The 24736-nt window shown below is 42.7% G+C and overlaps 1 protein-coding gene across 1 annotated transcript in view; it reads left to right on the top strand.

Moving 5' to 3' along the window:
* Nucleotides 1-24736, top strand: part of LOC115157960 (26S proteasome non-ATPase regulatory subunit 1) — a 123511-nt gene that overhangs the window by 6167 nt on the left and 92608 nt on the right. The window contains exons 2-16 of the mRNA XM_029706336.1: nucleotides 5882-5925; nucleotides 6059-6132; nucleotides 6237-6406; nucleotides 6664-6872; nucleotides 7094-7237; nucleotides 7794-8020; nucleotides 8289-8346; nucleotides 8463-8591; nucleotides 10253-10341; nucleotides 10541-10619; nucleotides 10731-10904; nucleotides 11157-11268; nucleotides 14786-14982; nucleotides 17311-17406; nucleotides 18661-18725. Coding sequence (XP_029562196.1) covers nucleotides 5882-5925; nucleotides 6059-6132; nucleotides 6237-6406; nucleotides 6664-6872; nucleotides 7094-7237; nucleotides 7794-8020; nucleotides 8289-8346; nucleotides 8463-8591; nucleotides 10253-10341; nucleotides 10541-10619; nucleotides 10731-10904; nucleotides 11157-11268; nucleotides 14786-14982; nucleotides 17311-17406; nucleotides 18661-18725 — 1867 coding nt within the window. The remainder of the gene's footprint in view (nucleotides 1-5881; nucleotides 5926-6058; nucleotides 6133-6236; nucleotides 6407-6663; nucleotides 6873-7093; nucleotides 7238-7793; nucleotides 8021-8288; nucleotides 8347-8462; nucleotides 8592-10252; nucleotides 10342-10540; nucleotides 10620-10730; nucleotides 10905-11156; nucleotides 11269-14785; nucleotides 14983-17310; nucleotides 17407-18660; nucleotides 18726-24736) is intronic.

The following is a 24736-nucleotide window of genomic DNA, read 5'->3' as shown; positions in this document are numbered from 1 at the left end:
ACTGAGCATACCCGGTCCTGGCCGATATGCCGCACAAACCTGGAATTTCGAGATTTTAGGGACAAGGTAATTTGGCCTTCAAGAGGTGCCCAATCTGCCACGGCACCAAGGCCATCTTCTATGGCACCAAGCCCATTAACCAAAATAGCCAATTACATTTATTTGAACAACACTAGCTGTTCTTTTATTAAAAAACTGTATGTAAATGTGGGTAAATCATTTGCCTGTTAATGTGTAGGTGACATATGCATGTTGGCTACAGCTTCACTGATGCTGACATGAGGGAGGTGCCAGAAAATGTAACCTAACTTTAATGAGACTTAATTACATATAGGCTTAAAGCCAGTCATGTTTGGCAAATATAATGTAGGATAATTAATATTAATTTCTAAAGGTTTGATTCTGTTGACATAGCTGCAGGGGTGTAGCCAGAAATTTGTTGGTGGGTGGGTCTGCAGAAATTGGGCCAACAGAGTGTTTTTGCTCATATCTGATTGGTTGGGCCTGTACCCTCCCTGACCCACCCATGCCTATGCCCCTGCATAGGCCTACTGGAGGCACTGTTAGTTAGTTAGTAGAGAAAGGTCATTGCTTGTTGCAAACCGCAAAATCACACACCGTGCGATCTGAGCGGATGCAGTCAACATTTTGAAAGTATTTCGTCATTTCATGAGGCATGTCTTACCTTGTTTCAAAGTAGATTAGCCAAATTCCAAACGTAGGAATATTGAGGGAATTATTTAATGAACACTTCCTCATATGCCATTGAAACCAGTAGGCTATTTATCTCATGTTCTATTGGTTTTCAAATCATTGTCCTGCAGCCATGGACACAATCCTAGTCATATTAGCAACATATGCTAGTTGTAACATCTTTAGGTCTTCCCTCTTTCTAAATTTCTAAAGGATATTTTCATCTCTGTCACATGAAACAGCTCGTATTTGCAGTGGGCTTTTGAGAATGGTGTTTTCCTGCTAATTGGATTTTGGAACATTTGCACATATAGCCTAATGCCGTGTGCCATTGCTGCGCTTATAATGTGAAGAAGGAATAGTTTGTCAACATTTTAAGTGAAATGTTTTGAGCTGTTGCATCAGCCTCATTGCTGTTATTAATAGTTTGTACAGTGGTTGTATGAATTAGGGATCTGTTTGGAATATTTATTTCTGGCACAAAACGTCAAACTGGCTAACTAAACTATTGTACTATGGGAGATAGTAGCTTGACATAAGCTAGTGCTTTTGCTGTTCGTTACTCATCTTGTTGGCTGAGGAAAAGAAATGTGGAGAGTTCTTCTAACACAGGGCTGTCATTCATTTCACGGAGGGCCTAGTGTCTAAAGGATTTAAGACAGCAAAAAAAAGTCTCTTTTTCAGGACCCTGCCTTTCAAAGATAATTCGTAAAAATCCAAATAACTTCACAGATCTTCATGGTAAAAGGTTTAAACACTGTTTCCCATGCTTGTTCAATGAACCATAAACAATTAATGAACATGCACCTGTGGAATGGTCGTTAAGACACTAACAGCTTACAGACGGTAGGCAATTAAGGTCACAGTTATGAAAACATAGGACACTAAAGAGGCTTTTCTACTGACTCTGAAAAACACCAAAAGAAAGATGCCCAGGGTCCCTGCTCATCTGTGTGAACGTGCCTTAGACATGCTGCAAGGAGGCATGAGGACTGCAGATGTCCGTACTGTGAGACGCCTAAGACAGCGCAACAGGGAGACGGGACAGACAGCTGATCGTCCTCGAAGTGGCAGACCACATGTAACAACACCTGCACAGGATCGGTACATCTGAACATCACACCTGCAGGAAAGGTACAGGATGGCAACAACAACTGCCCGAGTTACACCAGGAATGCATAATCCCTCCATCAGTGCTCAGTCTGTCCGCAATAGGCTGAGAGGTTGGACTGAGGGCTTGTAGGCCTGTTGTAAGGCAGGTCCTCACCAGACATCACCGGCAACAACGTCGCCTATGGGCACAAACCCACCGTCGCTGGACCAGACAGGACTGGCAAAAAGTGCTCTTCAATAATGAGTCACGGTTTTGTCTCACCAGGGGTGACAGTCGGATTCGCGTTTATCGTTGAAGGAATGCACGTTACACCGAGGCCTGTACTCTGGAGTGGGATCGATTTGGAAGTGGAGGGTCTGTCATGGTCTGGGGCGGTATGTCACAGCATCATCAGACTGAGCTAGTTGTCATTGCAGGCAATTTCAACGCTGTGCGTTACAGGGAAGACATCCTCCTCCCTCATGTGGTACCCTTCCTGCAGGCTCATCCTGACATGACCCTCCAGCATGACAATGGCACCAGCCATACTGCTCATTCTGTGCGTGATTTCCTGCGAGACAGGAATGTCAGTGTTTTGCCATGGCCAGCGAAGAGCCCGGATCCCAATCCCAATCCGATCCAACAGGTCGCGACAGCGAGCGCCTGCGTGGCCAGGCGCTAAAATAGAAGTTAGTTCTATTTGTGACGCTTATCGCACTGCAAGTCCTGCCTCTCAACTCTCCTCATTGGTTTTTAGAAGGATATACGCACGTGCCATCTCCTCCATTGGTTTTTAGGAGCATATACCCACGTTGGTGATTGAAAGATGAACTGACGTCCACACTCTAGTTGGTTGTACTAATGCACCGTAAAGTTGGTTGGCAACCTCCCATATAAAGTCCAAAGAAGAAAAAGAAGCCTGTAGGAAGGTGGCGAGATGATGAGAAACAAAACGGTACACCGAATTTATCTGTGGGTTAATTGTTGGAGTAGAGGACCTTGTGCATTTCAGGTAAAATAACAACCCAATGTTTATGTCCCAGGACAAATTATCTAGCAACAGCAAGCTAGCTAGCCTAATTGCCAAAAATGACTAATGCTTTTCAACCTGTCTCCGAATTAAGGTAATTAGTTGAGTTTGTTTTGATATTTCAACCTGCGTGTCCTGATCACTTCTGGTGTGGGTGAACAAAAAAAAGTGCGCGCAATGGCGGACACATGTGCGCGTCCAGTTTGGTCAGCATGTGAGCATGCATTGAAGAACCTGGCCTTGCAAATGTGAAATGTAGGGAAGTGCCCAGCTGGGCTTCTGTCATTTTTTTTCTTCACCTCACACAGTAAGCCAACAAAGTCAGTTTCTTTTTACTTCCATTGAAATTATAATAGTTCCTCACAATATTTGAAAAATGTTTCCAACACTCTCCCCCTCGATAATCAGCGTCGCTGATAAATAGGCTATGGACATTGCGTGTATTTGTTTCAATTTTAGTGATTGTCAATTTCATCTTCATACTATAGCATAGCTGTCCCCTTCATGCTTTCCTTGTCAATTCATTATCTTCTAGCCTACATTCAGAAACTCTAAGGTATGCCTAGGTTTTATAATGCGTTTTAAAGAGAAAAATATTTGCTATTGTATCCGACATACACTGGAGGCTTTTGATTCTCTCCAACCTGGCATTTCTTCTTAATTTGTTCATTAATATTCATAAGTAATTACCTGAATAATAATAGTAATGAAATGCCATGATAGTAACAAAGTGTAATGGCTTGTTTCAAATAGGTTTTATTAAGAAGCATATCCACGTAAACAAGTGTACAAACAGAATTTTGACCTCCCCTTTTTTGATCTCCCTTATTCAGTTGCCGCAGAGGGAGGAAACGGCTCAGGGATTTCCCCATAATGCCAATGGTGACTTTAAAACAGAGTTTATAGGTTGTGATGGGAGATAACGGATGATGGATCAACAACATTGTAGTTACGCCACAACAGTAACCTAAATGAGAGTGGGGAAAAAAGGAAGCCTGTAGAGAATATTCCAAAACATGCATCCTGTTTGCAATAAGGCACTAAAGAATAACTGGAAAAAATGTGGCAAAGAAATTACCTTTATGTTCTGAATACAAAGCCTTATGTTTGGGGCAAATCCAACACAACTCATCACTGAGTACCACTCTTCATGTTTTCAAGCATGGTGGTGGCTTCATTATGTTATCAGTACGCTTGTCATCAAGGACTAGCTTGTCGCGTCATACACAAGAAGACTTAAGGCTGTAATTGCTGCCAAAGGTGCTTTAACAAAGTACTGAGTAAAGGGTCTGAATACTTATGTAAATGTAATATTTATTTTTTACATCTGAACCTGTTTTTGCTTTGTTATTATGGGGTATTGTGTGTAGATAATTTTTTCATTTGGTTGGTTTAACATTTTCCAACGAACAAAATTCCTAAATAAAACCATGTGCAAGTCCATGCAAGTCATTTGTTTATTGGACAAAAATGCTCAGGTTAAATCCATTGATCACTATCATCACTTGTGTCCCAATCATCATATTACTTTCGCTTTGGAAACTGCACAATAGTCGCTCTAACTGCGACGTGAATATGCTATATTCAGTAGCCTATATCCCCGGGATATAGCCCTGTCTTCCCTAATCTGCATCGGATGATCTCATAAATGCACCGCAACTCACAATGTTTCAGAGGCGGGGCCTAAAATGAACAGCACCCCACTCCGCCAAATGCGGGTAGATTTTGGCATTGGTGGTTAAGAATGTCTAATATACCACTCAGGGCTCTACAGTGTGAGCGTTTCATAAAAATGGTCAAAAGTCAAGTATGAGCACATGTGAGCTGTGTAGTTAAATAAATGCTACAGTAACTGTTTTCAAAGTATGTCTGCCGGGGGGGGGGTTGTGCGCGCAACTCAGTATTAGGAAAGTGTTCATAAAATTGCACAAGAATTATACATTTATGGACTATTTTAATGTATTGTTTTCTCTTTATTCAACCCACCCTCCCTTCATCCACACAATATTTCATGACCCTAAGCCCGCCCATCCCGCGGATATGACTGCGGGTTGAGTCAACTCGCGCATCTCTAGCCCAGACACCCAGTGCAGGCTAAGTGGCATGGTGCACTCGCGCTATAAGGGGGACATTGGCTGTGCTGGTACGGACTTGATCAGTGAGACACATTTGACAGAAGTTCCGAAAGTAACAAAAATTCTACTACCTAGCAGTTTTTCAGGTTCTATTATTGGAAAAAGTACCGACGTTCCGGGATACCGTGCAGCACTAGTACTTAGGCTTCCAGAAACTTACTGCGATTTTTATTTTGATGATGTACCAGTAATCACCAAAACAGGTTTTCCCTTCCTACATGTAGTATTTTAGTATACGCTGTTCATAGTAATACAAAGTTCCTTTTCTTTTTTGACTTGTCACAAAAACAAGCATATGTCTGTGAAATGTCAATGAAGCACTGAGCTTCCCACTAGCTTTTTATTTTCAAAGCCTTTTACATTTATTTCAGCTCGTGTCATGCTAATTATACTATTTGCGAGCTGTGAAAACAACTAGGAAGACAATTACCACAAAATGTAAATTCCTCAAGTTTTGTCAAGAAAGCTGCACCGCTCTGTCAACAGAGCTCTGCTTATCGGATGTATTAAGTTCCAACATTTTGGGATATGATGTTAATTATATGTTAGAGTAAGACCCCACTGAATGATTCATAACATAAATAATCATATTTGTCTTGGTGAAATGTATTTTTATAACATAAGTGAAATGTCATCACCTAAGCGTGTTTTCACCACGCTGGGCAGAGTGGGTGGACACCCTACTAGTTGTCAACAGTTGTGCCCGGCCCATTCAGCTAGTAGGCAAACTAGATAATGTAAAACAACATGCTGTATAATTTGTTTTCAAAGCCTGGTAAACGCGGCTACTCGTTTGACCTGTTTTGGGCTTCACATGTAGCTAATTTAACTAGCTAGGTAACTATGACAAACGTTAGCTAGCTAGGTACACTTGCATCAGGTTTTATCCATGGTGTTGAAACTGACTAGCTACATATTCTTTGATTTCAGCTGGAATCATTTCGCTCCTGGATGAGGAGGAGCCCCAGCTCAAGGTATCATAAACACAGCTTGTTATCCAGTGAGAATACACCAGGGGTCACCAATCCTGGACCTAGAGTAGACCAAAATCCTATTAGACTGTGATCTTTAAATGTTATTCTAACGTTGGGATTGTTTTGCTTGTAGGAGTTTGCTCTGCACAAGCTGAACTCCATTGTCAATGACTTCTGGGCTGAGATATCGGGATCTGTTGACAAAATGTACGTTTTTTTTGATAAGGAAGTTTTATTGGAAGAGAAACATGACAAGATAAAGTTCTTCATGTTAAATGGGTTTATTTCTAAATGGTGTTCTCTCCTCACAGCGAGGTCCTGTATGAAGATGAGACATTTCGGAGCAGGGCGTTTGCTGCCTTGGTGGCTTCTAAAGTGTTCTACCACCTCGGGGCATTTGACGAGTCGTTGAACTACGCTCTGGGTGCAGGAGACCTTTTCAATGTCACAGACGACTCTGAGTATGTGGAGACCATTATCGGTGAGTGATGTCACCACTGCATGTTTTGGTGTCCTCAAGTACACAATCTTGATGATGACCTCAGCGTCCTGCTGATCTTTAGGCTTCCCTTTTGTTACATTACCCATAGACGCCTCAATAACGTTCAATTGGTGTATACCCACTGACCAGCGTTGCTAATTCAGATATCAACTCACTGATACCACAAATCACAGCGGTTAATTATTCCTCAGCGGTATAAAGCAGTTATTTGATGACCTCGGTTCTCTCCGTCTTAGCCAAATGCATCGACCACTACACCAAGCAACGCGGGGAGAACGCTGAGCTTCCCGAGGATGAGGAGAAGAAGAGCATCGACCCCCGGCTGGAGGGCATCGTCAACAAGATGTTCCTGCGGTGCCTGGGCGACCACAAGTACAAGCAGGCCATTGGCATTGCCCTGGAGACGCGGCGCCTGGACATCTTTGAGAAGACCATCCTTGATTCGGTCAGTGGTTCCCCTGGTCGTCTTCTGAACCAATTCTGTTTTGGTTACACAAATTAAGTTTAATTTGACTACTTAATGTAATCAAAAATGATTAGCTTCATGAAAATCCACAGATCATTGTCTTTTTGGTTTAGCCTACATTTGAATGGAATGTTGTGGTGTAAAAAATTTTTATTCCAGTAACAACTTGCAATCCTAACTCTTTTTCTTGTCTTGTACAGAATGACGTTAGTGGCCTACTGGCCTACAGCTTGAAGGTCTGCATGTCACTGATGCAAAATAAGAAGTTCCGCAATGAGGTCCTCCGAGTGCTGGTCAAGCTCTACATGAATCTGGAGAAGCCTGACTTCATCAACGTTTGCCAGGTAACAGGAAGAAAGGACACTTCAAATTGGGCTCAGATTTTTTTTGTAGCCATTCAGTTTCCCACAGTTTGGTGGTAGGATAGTTCTCCGATTTCACCATCTGAAACTGTAACCTCTTGACCCAGTGAGATTAGACAGTCATTCAATGACAAATTACTTTGAAAATTAACATTGTCACATGCACCTTATTGTTAGAGGAGTATGTGAGAAACTGCATGAGAAAACGAGAAGACAAACACAATATTGTTCATAAACCATTTTTATTTGTAGCAATGTTTTGTTCTGAGGTGGGTCTTCATCAGGACAAACAGGTTGCATGTGCCCATACTCACGTGTTGCCAGCAGAATCAGTCGCTTTGAGGCTGACTAGAGATTACCGGTCTTCATTCCCCCCACCTAAATCTCTTTTTGTTTTGGTTACTGCAATTCAGCTTTTAGCTGCAAATGTGTTCAATGTCAAATAAATACACTTTACTAATGCAAGGAAGTAACCACTTGACCACCATGCATCACACTCAAACTTTGTCTCTCTCCCTTCTTTCTTTCTCCTCCACAGTGCCTGATCTTCCTGGATGACCCACAGGCGGTGAGTGACATCCTGGAGAAGCTGGTGAAGGAAGACAACCTGTTGATGGCCTACCAGATCTGCTTCGACCTGTATGAAAGCGCCAGCCAGCAGTTCCTCTCCTCCGTCATCCAGAACCTGCGCACTGTGGGCACGCCCATCCCTGCCGTGCCCGGCTCTACCAACACGGGCACCGTGCCCACCCTGGACAAAGACAGGTAGGCGAGGCGGAGGGTACAGCCTCAGGGTGTGAGGGGTAGGTAAAGGAAAGAAAAAAGGGTTACGGAAAGATGGAGGGAGCAGGGTAAATGGGTAGAAAATGTAGTAAGATGTGTTAAAATTGCACCTTGGTGTAGGCAGGATATCTTGACACTTCACGAATAATTTACTGTGAAATGAAGTTGATTTTGCCAAGTTTAGCCAATCAGGATTGCATTTTATAATTTAAGTTGCATGGAAGTTATCATATTTTCTCCTTTGTCTCAGTGATGCTATGGAGACAGACGATAAGGCCGGCAGCTCCCCTGCAGGAAAAGCAGCAGACGTGAGTACGAAAGACCCAATGTTACCCCCCACCTCAACCTGATGGTTGTCTTATGCAATTTTAAATGGTTGTTGTCGCCCCAAAATAATTGGTCAGCCCTGCCTCTGCTTGCATAGAACGATGAGCCGAAGGACCAGAATGCAAAGATGACAAAAATTCTCAGCGGCGAAATGGCCATCGACTTGCATCTACAGTTCCTCATCCGGAACAACAACACAGACCTAATAATCCTCAAGAACACAAAGGTAAAGGATGCCAGTATGAGACATACAGTACCAGTCTGTTTGGACACCTACTCACTCAAGGGTTTTTCTTTCTTTTTTACTATTTTCTACATTGTAGAATACTGGGGTAGACATCAAAACTATGAAATAACACATGGAATTACGTAGTAACCAAAAAAGTGTTGAACAAATCAAAATATATTTGAGATTCTTCAAAGTAACCACCCTTTGCCTTGATGACAGCCTTGCACACTCTTGGCATTCTCTCAACCAGCTTCACTTGGAATGCTTTTCCAACAGTCTTGAAGGAGTTCCCACAAATGCTGAGCACTTGTTGGCAGCTTTTCCTTCACTCTGCGGTCCAACTCATCCCAAACCATCTCAATTGGGTTGAGAATGGGTGATTGTGGAGGCCAGGTCATCTCCATCACTCTCCTTCTTGGTCAAAAAGCCCTTACACAGAATGGAGTGGTGTTGGGTCATTGTCCTGTTGAAAAACAAATGATAGTCCCACTAAGCGCAAACCAGATGGGATGGCGTATCGCTGCAGAATGCTGTGGTGGCCATGCTGGTTAAGTGTGCCTTGAATTCTAAATAAATCAGCAACAGTGTCACCAGCAAAGCACCATCACACCACCACCTCTATGCTTCACGGTGGGAACCACACTTGCAGAGATCATCAGTTCACCTACTCTGCGTCCGACAAAGACACGCCGGTTGGAACCAAAAATCTCGAATTTGGATTCATCAGACCAAAGGACAGATTTCCACCGGTTTAATGTCCATTGCTTGTGTTTGTTGGCCCAAGCAAGTCTCTTCTTCTTATTGGTGTCCTTTAGTGGTATCTTTACAGCAATTCAACCATGAAGGCCTGATTCACATAGTCTCCTCTGAACAGTTGATGTTGCGATGTGTCTGTTACTTGAACTTAGTGAAGCAATTATTTGGGCTGCAATTTCTGAGGCTGGTAACTCTAATGAACTTATCCTCTGCAGCAGAGGTAACTCTGGGTCTTCCTTTCCTGTGGTGGTCCTCATGAGAGCCAGTTTCATCATAGCGCTTGGTTTTTGCAGCTGCACTTGAAAAAACTTTTAAAGTTCTTCAAATTTTATGAAGTGACTGACCTTCATGTCTTAAAGTATTGATGGACTATCGTTTCTCTTTGCTTATTTGAGATGTTCGTGCCATAATATGGACTTGGTCTTTTACCAAATAGGGCTTTCTTCTATATGCCACCCCTACCATGCCACAACACAAGTGATTGGCTCAAACACAATAAGAAGGGAAAGAAATTCCACAAATTAACTTTTAAGAAGGCACACCTGTTAATTGAAATGTATTCCAGGTGACTACCTCATGAAGCTGGTTGAGAGAATTCCAAGAGCGTGCAACGTTGTCGAGGCAAGGGGTGGTTACTTTTTAGAATCTCAAATATAAAATATATTTTGATTTGTTTAACACTTTTTTTGTTAGTTGGTTCCTACAAGATTCCATATGTTATTTCCAAGTTTTGATGTCTTCACTATTATTATAATGCAATGTAGACAATAGTAAAAATCAAGAAACTCTTGAATGAGTAGGTGTTCACACTTTTGACTGATATTGGATATATACTTGATTTTTTTTACCTCAAGGTTAAAAGGTTTTCACACACATTTTGTTGCTTTGTCTACCTATTCCAGGATGCAGTCCGAAATTCAGTGTGCCACACAGCTACGGTCATAGCCAACTCCTTCATGCACACGGGAACCACAAGTGACCAGTTCCTCAGGTATAGCCACTATGCTTTAACATCACCAGCTATAACATTAACAAATGGAGACTATCACCTTCTGTTTTGCCAGTATAGTTTTACATTTCTCTTTTGTTGTGAGGGTGGTAGTGGGGTACATTTCCCTAGTGGTGTGAGGACATAAAGGAACAACGCTGTGTTTAAATGTGTGATGTGATTTTATTCATTATTTTAACAGAGAGAACTTGGAGTGGCTTGCAAGAGCCACCAACTGGGCCAAGTTCACAGCCACAGCCAGTCTTGGCGTCATCCACAAGGTAAACTTTTGCTGAAACAATTTAAACCTAAATGGATATCTGAGACCTCTTTTGGTTTTCTGATTTTTATATAAAGAACCACGTTTCACCCACATCTCTGCATATTTTCAGGGCCACGAGAAAGAGGCGCTGCAGTTGATGGCCACATATCTGCCCAAAGACACCTCCCCTGGATCGGCCTACCAGGAGGGAGGCGGCCTGTACGCCCTCGGGCTGATCCACGCCAACCACGGGGGGGACATTATCGACTACCTGCTCAGCCAGCTCAAGAACGCCAGCAACGACGTGAGTGGCAACAAGCAGATGCGTCACATTTATAGCGCCCAATTCCAAATCAACCTATAGTCTCCCTACCCCTTTGGTCACATAGATTTGATCTTGTGTGTGTGTGTGTGTGTGTGTGTGTGTGTGTGTGTGTGTGTGTGTGTAAGCAGAATATAAATAATTATCGAAGCCCATCAGAGGGACGTCATGCCACATTTGAGTTGAATACAAAGTTGTCTTCATGTCTGTGGTTTGCTTTGTTTCCTTCCACAGATTGTCCGTCACGGCGGAGGTCTAGGCCTGGGATTGGCTGCCTTGGGTACAGCCAGGCAGGATGTGTACGACCTGCTCAAGTCTAACCTGTACCAGGATGACGCAGTAACAGGTACATGAACCTGAACAGACAATAGGGAATTCGGTGCTATTCAAGTTTAAATGTAGCCAACTAGCATCGCTCTTGTAGCCTTTATAGAGTAACATGGGATGTCAAATCCCCATCGGTAGTGAATTCAGAAAAACATTTTGATAAGAGTTCAGTGATACTAGCAAAAACAACACGGTGCCCCTATTGCCCAATTGGAGCACCGTGTTGTCCTATTGTATATCCTATATGTAGAGGGCAGAGATCATTGCGGCGTGGTCTGCATTTTTCATACTGGGTGCAGGTGGTCAGACAGATGGATAAATATGGAAACGGTCATCTTTCTGTTTTGTATGCGTTCTCCAATATATTGTATTAAAAGCACCTTTTTGTCACACTATTCTCACACACACACACACTCATCATTCGCTGCTTCAAGTTCAGTAGCCTATACCTCTCCTCTCCTAGTTGGACGTGCAAGATCATGTGCGACAATAGGCTAAATGTGTGGTCTCAATTAAATGCATGGGCAGAGAAGCATGGTACAGTTTCTTTCCAAGGAAATTCACTTTAATACGATTAGGCTACAGTTTACTACAGTGTCTTGAAATAAATATTGATAATGGAAAAAAGTCTAGGGCACTCAACCAACGTGAATTGAGGTGCGAAGGAAAAGGCGCAACGTTATTTGTCTCTTGCTGCAAATCGTCCCACTCCTATAAGGTAGGCTATAGGCCAGGGGTATTCAATTCTTACCCTACGAGGTCTGCAGCCTGCTGGTTCTCTTCAACCTGATAATTCATTGCACCCACCTGGTTTCCCAGGTATAAGTCAGTCCTTGACTAGAGGGGAACAATTAAAAAAACGCAGTGGAACTGGCTTCGAGGTCCAGAGTTTTTAGTTTGATGGCTATAGTCTGGCTATACAAAATGTTAGACAAAGTTTCCTCTCATCATTCTTGCTGCCTTAAGTTTCAGTAGCCTTCCTCTCCTAGTTGGGCATGCGAGATCAGGTGCACATGTGATCTCTATTAAATGAATAACCCCAGAAAAAAAAGAAGAAACTCCTATCAATTTGGTGAAAGCCTATGTTCTATCAGTGGGTAAAATAAGTGTTCCCCATGATTTAATTTCTAAGTGGTCCATCTGTAAAATCAGGAAATCGTGTAGGAACTTAGCTTAGACGTGCTCAATCTGATCGGTGTACTAAATTATTCAACTCAGTTTCTCCTTCAAGTACCATCTCGCAATGCGCCCTGTGTCTGTGGGAAAGAGCCGTTGTTGCCATAACAATGCACTCTGCACTCGCTCTGGGCAGAGAGGAACTGCAAGCTGAACTCTGTGAGATGAACTCCTAAATTGATCGTACAGTTTGTTTAGGCAATTTTACAGCTAGCTCCTTCTCATGATGATATTGACTTTGGTATTATTGTGTCCTCGGGTGGCCTTTTATTTTGTTTAAATATATTTCTGGGATGGAAAACACTTAAGTGTAAACTTAAACGACTAAAACCCAGATATAAAGTATGTAGAAAAGATAATGGACCTACATTTTTTTAAATAATATCATCTTTGAGAACTAACAATCACCAAAATAAAAGCTAGACGGAGGATTGGCAATCCCAAAACAATGAATTTAGCAGTATTTTATGTTTGAGCAAAATAACACATTCATGGATAAATGAATAGAATTGCCAATTAGCTTTAAAACTGCTAAATGTTCTCTCAGCTGCATGGAAAAAATTGTAGAATCGCAGGAAACTTGCTTTAAAACTGAAGGAAAAAAACTCAGCTTTATGGAGAAATTAGTACAGTTGCAGGAAATTGGCTTAAAAATACAAAATAATTATCTAGTGGCAAGATGGAGGCCTCTAAAATGTAACCGTACTCATTGCCACGCCCCTTACCACGCTCACCACCTAACCCCTTTTTGATCCAGAAAAAACCCTGGTGTGAACCTAAGTTTGCTAGCTAGCCAGCCATCCTAGAGAGAGCATTGCATTGTGGGTTTTGTAGTCTACTTTAGCGGCAACAGATTTCCACAACGATTTTCAGCTGTTACCAACCTTGTTTAACGACAAATAATGAAATGGATGCATTTTTTGTCATTATAACAAGGTTGGTAGCTATGTGAAAAAAAAAATTCACTTTAGTGTTAATACTGTTAATCCTAGGAATTAGGGATGGGGGTTTAAAATATTTTCACTAAGCGTATAATACATTTTTGTCGGGTATCCGGATATTCGAAATAAATGTGTATTTTTAAACATACGTTTCTAACTTGAGCATTGCTACGCGAGGAAGAGGCAGGCGTTCTGTTGCCGCGGAGGTGCCGGTGAGATGGGCGCAAGCAGATGGAGGCAGAGAGAGAGACTACTCGGCTACTAGCTAACTTGTATCAGCCACAATGTTATTCATCATCCCTTATAACAGTGCCTGTATTGACTAGAGTAGCTTAGAAAAGATGCATAGCTAGCTAAGCCCAATCAGATAAAACGGCCTACCTGAACTCTGACTACATTTACTACACATTGAGCCTCTTGCTGCTTTGGTTGGCCAACATGAACAACAAGCTACACACGGGACGGCTACCAGCCTTTTTATGGGGAGCATGTCATAAAAACCTAATTGAAAAGATTGTTGCTTTATTAAATTAATAATTTGAAATGTCATGGTTTATTCTTCTATGGAACAATGTCAAATGGATATTTTAATTGATAAAAAGCCCTTTCAGTGTTAGAAAATGTATAGGCTTATTTTATGTGCAAAAATTAAGGCTATATAGAGTAAGCTATATGCATGGGTGGGGAAGCACGGGGCAGTTGTCTTTTCAAGGAAGTTAACTTCCTAATTATGATTAATTTATAGTTTAGGTCTACTACATGGTCTGGAAATAAATATTTATTACCCATATTTGTCTCTGCCTGCTCCTGTTAAAGGAACAATCCACCCAAATCCACTCATTCCTTTAATTGACAGTGTTAAATAACACTGAGAACAATATTTTTTTGTTTATAATAAGGTTGGTAGCAACATAGAAAATCGTTATGGAAATCTGTTTCAGCTCAAGTCGACTCATCTACAATGCAATGCTTTCTCTATGGGCTGGCTAGCTAGCAAACGTAGCTACACACAATAATACCAAAGACAATATCAGCATGCAATGTAGCTAGTTAACTTTAAAATTGCCTAAACAAACTGAACTATCAATTTAAGAGTCTACAATCTCACCATGTTCAACCTGCAGATCGATGTGCCAGTTATTTTTGCCCATTTTGGTTTTGCCTATAGGGCACAAAAATTGCTGGGACCATGACTGCCAAGCAAGCTGTGTCACATACGCCTAAAATAACATTTGCAGGACTGCGGTTTGGTTCGGGACCAGATCTTGCAGGAGCGGGTGGGAGTCGGTTCAAAAAGCCAGCAGAAGTAGGCGCGTGCGGTATGAAAAGCTGTAGGAGAGGGTGAGATAAAGAAATCAGTCCCGCACAGACCTCTACCATCATGTGGTGCTCATGTCTGCGTCTGCCCTCTGTTCCCAGGTGAGGCTGTGGGGCTGGCCCTGGGGCTAGTCATGCTGGGCTCGAAGTCGGCACAGGCCATTGAGGACATGGTGGGCTACGCCCAGGAGACGCAGCACGAAAAGATCCTGCGCGGCCTGGCCGTTGGAATCGCCATGGTCATGTACGGATGCATGGAGGAGGCAGACACGCTCATCGAGAGCCTCTGCAGAGACAAGGTAACAGTCGGACTTGGCACACATTCACACGCACACACTCTTCTTCCATTATGCCTGGTGATGATGGGTATATGGCTTCTCAGCACTTTGCATTGTAAGGGGGGAAACTCACCTTATCTGCTACCACCATATTTATTCACATTTATTCCTTGGCTATGCACCCATGACAGTTAACCCTTTTGCCTATTGTTGCCAAATGTGGTTGCTTTTGCTTTTTTCCAGCCTGTATTCATCTCTGTTTCAATTTACTGTGACAATGAATACCTCTCTTGAACTGTACAGCTCTGGAAAAAATTAAGAGACTGCTGCATATTTTTCTTAAATCAGCATCTCTACATGTATTGCTTCCATTCCAGTGTCTGTTGAATTCCAACACAGGCACACCTCATTCTACTGAATGAGGTACTGATTAGGTGGTCATCTGAACCAAATCTTATTTAACGAGGAAAAGTATAAAAACCACTGCTGTGGTCATCACTATCCTCTTGCAATAGGACCAGCTGGATGGCAAAAGCAGTGCTTAGTAGTACCTCAAAAGTAATTGGAATTAAAAATACCAATTGACCATGCCGAAAGTTTTGAGTGAGCGAAAGAGAGGTTGAATTCTGGCTTTACTGGCAGAGGGATACAGTGAGTGTCAGGTTGCTTCCATCCTTACAATTTCAAAGACGGCGGTTCATAAGAACAAGGTCAAGCAGCAGACATTTTGGACAACAAAGCTACAGACCGGCAGAGGACGAAAATGACTCTCCACTGACCGGGATGACCGACAACTCATTTGAATGTCACTCAATAACCGTAGGATGATATCAAGTGACCTACAAAAAGAATGGTAAATGGCAGCTGGGGTGAAGTGCATGGCGAGGACGTTTCGAAACAGGCTCTTAGGGGCAGGGCTGAAGTCGTGCAAAGCCAGAAAAAAACCCAATGAGAAGCAAAGAGCCAGGCTGAGGTTTGCAAATGACCATAAGGATTGGACAGTAGAGGACTGGAGTCAGGTCATTTTCTCTGATGAGTCAAATTTTCAGCTTTGCCAAGCACCTGGTTGTCTAATGGTTAGACGGAGACCTGGAGAGGCCTACAAGCCACATTGTCTCGCACCCACTGTGAAATTTTGGGGGATTGGTGATGTTCAGGGGGTGCTTCAGCAAGGCTGGAATTGGGCAGATTTGTCTTTGTGAAGGACGCATAAATCGAGCCATGTACAAGGTTGTCCTGAAAGAGAACTTGCTTCCTTCTGCTCTGACAATGTTCCCCAACTCTGAGGATTGTTTTTTTCCAGCAGGACAATGCCACACAGCCAAGGTGTGGATGGAGGACCACCAGATCAAGACCATGTCATGGCCAACCCTGTCATGGCCTGAACTCCATTGAAAACCTCTGGAATGTGATCAAGAGGAGGATGGATGGTCACAAGCCATCAAACAAAGCCGAGCTGCTTGAATTTTTGCGCCAGAAGTGGCATAAAGTCTCCCAACATCAATGTGAAAGACTGGTGGAGTGCATGCCAAGACACATGAAAGCTGTGATTGAAAACCCGGGTTATTCCACCAAATATTGATTTCTGAACTCTTGCTAAGTTAAAACATTAGTATTGTGTTTTAAAAATGAATATGAACTTATTTTCTTAGCATTATTCGAGATCTGACAATACTGCATCTTTTTTGTTATTTTGACAATTTTCTGCAAATAAATGCTCTAAATGGAAATATTTTTATTTGGAATTTGGGAGAAATGTTGTCTAATTTATAGAATAAAACCAAAATGTTCGTTTTACCCAAACACACACCTATAAATAGTAAAACCAGATGAACTGATAATTTTGCAATGGTCTCTTACTTTTTTCCAGAGCTGTATATTTCTACACTGAGGTTGGAATAATATTGTGAAAATGCTGATGAGGCCCTTTTAGAGTAAGAGCTGTTCACTTGAAATTTAAGCCTGTTTTGGTGGGTGTCGGCCTGCCCGGTGACGACATCAGACGGTAAATTAGTTAATAGACCAATAAGAGTTCCATACCTCTGCCAATAACAGAAAAATGTCAGTTTTCCCCTCCCCATTTAGACCACTCCCAGACAGTTCTATCAAAATGCTTGCTTGAGAAATTACTCTTTGCTAAGAAGCAATTTTTTTCTTCTTTTGGGCTATTTTGATTGAAAACAATCACCGTAAGGTTCTTAATTGTCTGCGTTGGACCTTTTTTAAATGTGCTAGATGTCAAATAAGATGTAGACGTTGTTGACTACACATTGTTGCCATGGCTAGACTTACTGCTGCAGACTCATCTCTTAACTAAGGCTCTGTGTTCTGTCACTGTGTCTGCTCTAGGACCCGATCCTGCGACGCTCCGGAATGTACACAGTGGGCATGGCCTACTGCGGCTCCGGAAACAACAAGGCCATCAGACGTCTGCTGCATGTGGCTGTAAGTATCCTCCTTCCCTTTTCTCACGCAAGACACCGACAACCAGGTAACAGAGCACGCCATGGATAGCCAAGCTATTAAGTATTGTAATTGCGAGGATGGTTATGACAGACTATATACAAAAGTATGTGGACACCCCTTCAAATTATTGGATTCCAAACTGCCTCTGGAAGCAACGTCAGCACAAGAACTGTTCGTCGGGAGCTTCATGAAATGGATTTCCATGGCTGAGCAGCTGCACACAAGCCTAAGATCACCATGCGCTATGTCAAGCGCCGCCATTGGACTCTGGAGCAGTGGAAATGCGTTCTATGGAGTGATGAATCACGCCTCACCATCTGGCAGGCCGACGAACGAATCTGGGTTTGGCAGATGCCATGAGAACGCTACCTGCCCCAATGCGTAGTGCCAACTGTAAAGTTTGGTGTAGGGGGAATAATGCTCTGGAGCTGTTTTTCATGGTTCAGGCTAGGCCCCTTAGTTCCAGTGAAGGGAAATCTTAACGCCACCGCATACAATGACATTCTAGACAATTATGTGCTTCCAACTTTTTGAAAACAGTTTGGGGAAGGCCCTTTCCTGTTTCAGCATGACAATGCTCCTGTGCACAAAGCGAGGTCCATACAGAAATTGTTTGTCGAGATTGGTGTGAAAGAACTTGACTGGCCTGCACAGAGCCCTGGCCCCTCATCCCCATCTAACACCTTTGGGATGAATTGGAACGCCGATTGCGAGACAGACCTAATCGCTCAACATCGGTGCCTGACTTCACAAATGCTCTTGTGGCTGAATGGAAGCAAGTCCCCGCAGCAATGTTCCAACATCTAGTGGAAAGCCTTCCCAGGAGAGTGGAGGCTGTTAATCACAGCAAAGGGGAGACCAACTCCATATTAATGCCCATGTTCGACGAGCAGATGTCCACATACATTTGGTCATCTAGTGTGTATTTTTCACGATAATGAAATCCTTTGGTAGTACAGGAAGCCCAAATAGATTAATTCATGTTATTATTACTGGCTCAGATGGTTGTTCCTACAGATGGCAGCCTGCGTAAGCTAAAGGTGTGATTATGCTTTGATATGAGCTGTTTGTGAACAAAAGTATAGGCTTCTCCCAAATCTTTGATATTTTGGCTGATTAGGAGTTTTTCATTTTTGCTTTTGTGCAGCAAAATTATTAGTAATGGATGTTACATTATCTCCTTGCCCCACTGCATTCTTCCTGCTATTAATTCGTCGTTCTCTACCTTTTCAGGTGAGCGACGTGAACGATGATGTCAGAAGGGCAGCGGTGGAGTCCATTGGATTCATCATGTTCAGGTAAGGCCTTGGCCCTATGCAATCCTGTATGCCTCTATATCCTCTATGTAAATCCCCTTTTCGCCCAGCTGAGGTCCCCCTACTTTCAGCCTCTTGGTCCACTGTGAGTCTCAGCCAAGCGAACTCTGATTAATCAGCCCCTACTTGTATACACATAGACGGCATTCTTCCCATATCCCGGGAATACTTTCCAAATGAGTTTGGAGTATGTCCTCGAATGGGTATTGTTGGCAGTTTATGTAGCCTCCGCCCACTCATCCCGACCGTTAAAACATCCAAAGCAAACAGTGAGATAGATATCTTCCGCCCAGACCTCAGATTAATAGATGTGACTTTTCCACTTGTGAATGCCACTGGGGCTGTTACCCACCTTCGGCCCAGAGGTTAATCCATGTTCTCCCGTCAAGAATTAGGTTTTCACGTCTTCACTACAGGCTGTGGAATTGTCACCTTGCTTGGCTAGAGAGTTAATGTTGTCTGAACACTGTTTTGGGTTTTAAGTAACCAAGGGCATGCAGTATAGTTAAATTTAAGCCTAGATGGAGCTCTGGGCTGATCTCTGTTTTCTTATAAGCTGAATTGTTTATGTAAGTGCTGGGTGTCAATTGTCATTTGAAAAACCAACACTGTTAAATGTTTTGAAAGTGTGATTAAGTTTCCGAAATGTGAGAACTTGTTTGATGTTAAAGTTAAATCTATTGAGTATGAAAACCCTTTGAACCACCCTTGTGGTGGTCAGTGCAATGGTTTTCGGTAGTCTTATCCAATTATTAAGTGTCATTCATGATCAAAGATATGACACATTTTGAAGTGATTTTACTGTTGAGAAAGTATTTCATTGCATCCTTATAGCTTAGCCTACCTCAAGGAGCTGAAACTATCCCTCACTTTCCTACAGGGTTGGCACTCTTAAGTGATCCCCATGGTATTGGTTTTCATGCGGAATATCAACATGACGTAATGACCAACATCTCCTCTGTCAAATCAAAGACAGAATTTAGATGTACTTTTAGCTGAGATGTTATAATTACTTCCTGGCTCTCCTTACAGGTAGTTCAGTGTCTTGAGGACATTTGTTTTTCATGTCGTCCTCTTGAGTCACACATTCTTCTTTTCTGTCTGTTAACGGAGACTCATCACTCATTCTCTTGACGTGAATTTACCCATCAGGCAGCACTGCAGCATTAAACAATGCGCTGGGCCAAGCGGAGGAACATGGGGATCTATTTTAAGCCCAAAAAAGGTTATGCGATATTCCCATGATCAATTGGCTGTTAGATAAACCGTGTGTAAATCCTTCCTGTGTTTAGAGAGCCCCCTGAGCAGCAACAATTCTCCCCCCCCACACACCCTTCTTTGTCTTGGGAAGCCAGGATGTGGTGCTCAGAGCCGCTGTCTCTGAGTGGGCCAGAAGTCAAAGGTCAGAGTGACTGCTGCAAAAGGCCAAGAGTATATTCTTCCCCATTGGCTAATCTCATGATCGCAGATATATGCATTGAAAGTTCTGAAGGAACCAAATGTGGGCTATTGCATTACATTTCAATGCAGGGTGGTACTTAATAATATTATTATAGATTTTATGCTATGGACTCCGGAATTAGTTAAACTCACCCGAAAATAATAACCTTTTTGGTTTATTATATAAATTCCTTCGTTGTTTTTGCTTAGTGACGTCACTTCATTCACTGGTATGGATTTTGTAATGGAGAATTTATCAAAATCCCCTCTTTTATGGCCACTCCTAAAGTGATCATGACACTAGGCCAGGGGTGTCAAACTCATTTTAGCTCAGGGGCCACATGAAGCAAAATCTATTCCCAAGTGGGCCGGACCGGTAAAATCATGGTATATATATAACTTAAAAACAACAACTTCAGATTGTTTTCTTTGTTTTAATACGATCAACATAAAACATAAAGCTGGAGCCTGAGGACAGTGTGTCCACAATAGTACAAGCACAACATCACTATTAATCATAAAACACCTCAAGTTTATTTGAAAATTCTAAAGAAAAAGAACACACAAACACACAATGCCTCAGTGATTCACAAAAGTATATCACAGATCACAGAACTATATCAGGGTGTCTCATGCAGCACTTTAAGTGGGGTTGCATAGTTTATTTGACTCCTGATACCTGGCATCTTTTAGCTTTCACCAGCGCATCAATATCAGGCGTCACATCCTGAGTGGCAGCCAACTTCAGGATGTGATTCAAGTGCTTGTGCGTGAGCCTTGAGCGCAGCTTTGTTTTATTTATGCTCATTACAGAGAAAACTTGCTCACAAAGATATGTGGTTCCAAACATGCACAACAGTTTTGCAGCGAGGGCTGTCAAGTTGGGGTAACCTGGCAAGAGATTCTGATAAAATGTGTCCAAGCCAGCTGTGGCAAATTTGCCCTTCATATCCGAGTCACACTGCAAGTCTATTATTTCAAGTTGGATGCTGACGGGCAGATCAGAGGGATTCACGGTGAATGGCGAGCAAAAAACGTTGAAGTCTTTCTCCAGTTCACCAAAAATCTGAAAGCGTTGCTCAAACTCCCGTAACAGTGCCGTTATTTTATCTTTGAACCGCTTCATGTCTGCCACATGTTGGGTCGCGCACACATTTTTCAGACAGGGGAAGTGAGCTGCATCACCACCGGCGAGTTGCGTCTCCCACAATGACAGCTTCAACTTGAAAGAACGTATGCTGTCATAATACTGCGTGACGACTTTGTTGCGCCCTTGCAGCTGTTTGTTCAAGTTATTCAGGTGCTCTGTAACATCCACCATAAATGCAAGGTCCTGCATCCATTCTGCGGAATGAAATTCTAACACTGGTTTGCCCTTTTCTTCCATGAACTGTTCAATTTCTTCTCGTAAATCAAAGAAACGCCTAAGCACAGCACCTCGGCTTAACCATCTTACCTCAGTGTGGTATGGCAGGCCATGGATGTGGTCTTTCTCTCTGAGAAGGCTGTCAAACTGACGGTGATTCAGGCTTCTGGATCGGATGAAATTAACAGTTTGGATGACCACCTTCATGACGTTATCCATCTTTAATGACTTGCAACACAAAGCCTCCTGGTGCAAAATACAGTGAAAAGTCCAAAAATCACGTCCTCCATTTGCAGATTGCACATTCTCTCTGAACTTTGTCACAACGCCTGCTTTTTTCCCGATCATTGAGGGCGCACCATCTGTAGCCAGGCTGACAGCGCGAAACCAGTCCACTCCGACCCTGTCCAGCGTGCCGACGAGTGCGGTGAAAATATCAGCTGCTGTCGTTGTATCTGTCATCGGCACCAACTCCATGAACTCCTCGGTGACGGTCAATGTATCATCAACTCCGCGGATGAAAATGGCCAGTTGTGCAACATCTGTAATGTCCGTACTTTCATCAATTGCAACTGAAAACCCAATAAATGACTTTACTTTTTGCTTCAACTGGCTGTCCAAATCCACTGAAAGATCGGAAATCCTGTCTGCAACTGTGTTTCTTGTCAGGCTGATATTTGCAAAAGCCTGGCGCTTTTCAGGGCACACAATCTCCGCTGCCTTCATCATGCATGTTTTTACAAATTCACCCTCACTAAATGGTTTTGAAGCCACTGCGATTTCATTAGCAATGAGGTAGCTAGCTTTCACTGCAGCGTCACTGATGTCTCGGCTGTGAGTAAACACAGACTGCTGTTTCTTCAGACCCGCCAACAGTTCATTCACCTTCTCTCTTCTCTGCTGTCCTTGAAAGTTGTCATATTTGTCGGCATGAAGACTCACATAGTGGCGACGAAGGTTATACTCTTTCAGCACTGCAACATGCTGTGAACACACCAAACATACAGCTTTCCCATTCAATTCCGTGAATAAATAGGAGGATGACCATTTTTCTTGGAACACTCTGCGTCCACTTTTCTCTTTTTTGACAGAGACATATTGGGGCAATGATGGCGCCAAAGCACAAAATGTTAAAAGTAGAAGCCGTAATAAATATCGCGGGCAAAACAAAGTAGCTCATCTGGACTGGCTGCACTTGCTTGACTTACTTGCTCTGCTCCGTTATAAACGGTTTGCTTGCTTAACACAATTGCTATTGCGCCATCCAGTGGACGCAATTGGAACAGCAGTTTCTTTTATTGAAAAATTGCAGCTCATTTTTATACTTTACAAAACCATCTCGCGGGCCGGATTAAACCCCTTTGCGGGCCTGATCCGGCCCGCGGGCCGGACGTTTGACACCCCTGCACTAGGCACTTAACTTCAGGATTCGGCCTCCCTGTAGTCGTTGTTTGTGATTATTAACTCCAGAGTTAGCGTGGGGGTTTATGGCGTGTTTATTTTTGCTCCCCTGTCCATTTAGCGAAATGTCCTTTCATAGGGTAGCCAGAGGCAAAGTCATTCATATTCATGATTTACTTTGGTTGATTGGTTGAGCCTTCTTGGGTGTGACGTCGCACAGATGCGCTGAAGAGCCATCTGTTTAGTTTGCTCACGGGCATGAGTAGTGAGCACCGAACGACTTTGGAAACCCAGCTTCAGCTGAATTAATTAATTGGGAAATAAATGAAAGCCCCACCAGATAGCTACCAATCTATTTTAGTTTCATTGTCCGATCTTTCATAAAGAGTCCACTAATTGTTATTTGTACCTTCCCACAAACTGTATCTTGCATGATATGAGCAAGTTAACCCAAATGTATCAAAGAATAGGAAATCCATGATTAGTTGGCTAGTAGTGGCTACTGCCAGGCTAGTAAGCTATCTAACGTTAGCTACATTTCAGACAGTAGCTATCCTTCTAAATATGGTGGTCACTGGATAAACTAGCTATGAGTTGAACATTAACTACCGGTCAAAAGTTTTAGAACACCTATTCATTCAATGGTTTTACTTCATTTGTACTATTTTCTACATTGTAGAATAATAGTGAAGACCTCAAAACTATTAAATAACACATGGAATCATGTAGTAAACAAAAAGTATTAAACAAATCAAAATATATTTTATATTTGAGATTCTTCAAATAGCCACACTTTACCTTGATGACAGCTTTGCACACTTTTGGCATTCTCTCAACCAGCTTCACCTGGAATGGTTTTCCAACAGTCTTGAAGGGGTTCCCACTTATGCTGAGCACTTGTTGGCTGCTTTTCCTTCACTCTGCAGTCCAACTCATCCCAAACCATCTCAATTTGGTTTAGGTCGGGTATTGTGGAGACAGGTCACCTGATACAGCACACCATCACTCTCCTTCTTGGTAAAATAGCCCTTACACAGCCTGGAGGTGCGTTTGGTCATTGTCCTGTTGAAAAACAAATGATAGTCCCACCAAGTGCAGACCAGATGGGATGGCATATCCCTGCAGAATGCCGTGGTAGCCATGCTGGTTAAGCGTGCCTTGAATTCTAAATAAATCACAGACCGTGTCACCAGCAAAGTACCATAACACCACCACCTCCATGCTTTACGGTGGGAAATACACATGCGGAGATCATCCGTTCACCCACTTCGCGTCTCACAAAGACAAGGCGGTTGGAACCAAAAATCTCCAATTTGGACTCCAGACCAAAAGACAAATTTCCACCGGTCTAATCTTCATTGCTCGTGTTTCTTGGCCCAAGCAAGTCTCTTCTTCTTATTGGTGTCCTTTGGTAGTGGTTTCTTTGCAGCAATTCGACCATGAAGGCCTGATTCACGCAGTCTCCTCTGAACAGTTGATGTTGAGATGTGTCTGTTACTTTAACTTTTTGAAGCATTTATTTGGGCTGCAATCTGAGGCTGGTAACTCTAATGAACTTATCCTCTGCAGCAGAGGTAACTCTAGGTCTTCCTTTCTTGTGGCGGTCCTCATGAGAGCCAGTTTCATTATAGCGCTAGATGGTTTTTGCGACTGCACTTGAAGAAACTTTCAAAGTTCTTGACATTTTCCGCATTGGCTGACCTTCATGTCTTAAAGTAATGATAGACTGTCGTTTCTCTTTGCTTATTTGAGCTGTTCTTGTCATAATATGGACTTGGTGTTTTAC

Source organism: Salmo trutta, chromosome 22 (assembly GCF_901001165.1).
Source record: "Salmo trutta chromosome 22, fSalTru1.1, whole genome shotgun sequence".
Classification (NCBI taxonomy): domain Eukaryota; kingdom Metazoa; phylum Chordata; class Actinopteri; order Salmoniformes; family Salmonidae; genus Salmo; species Salmo trutta.
The sequence above is the reverse complement of the archived record's forward strand: the minus strand, read 5'-3'. Positions and strand labels throughout refer to the sequence as shown.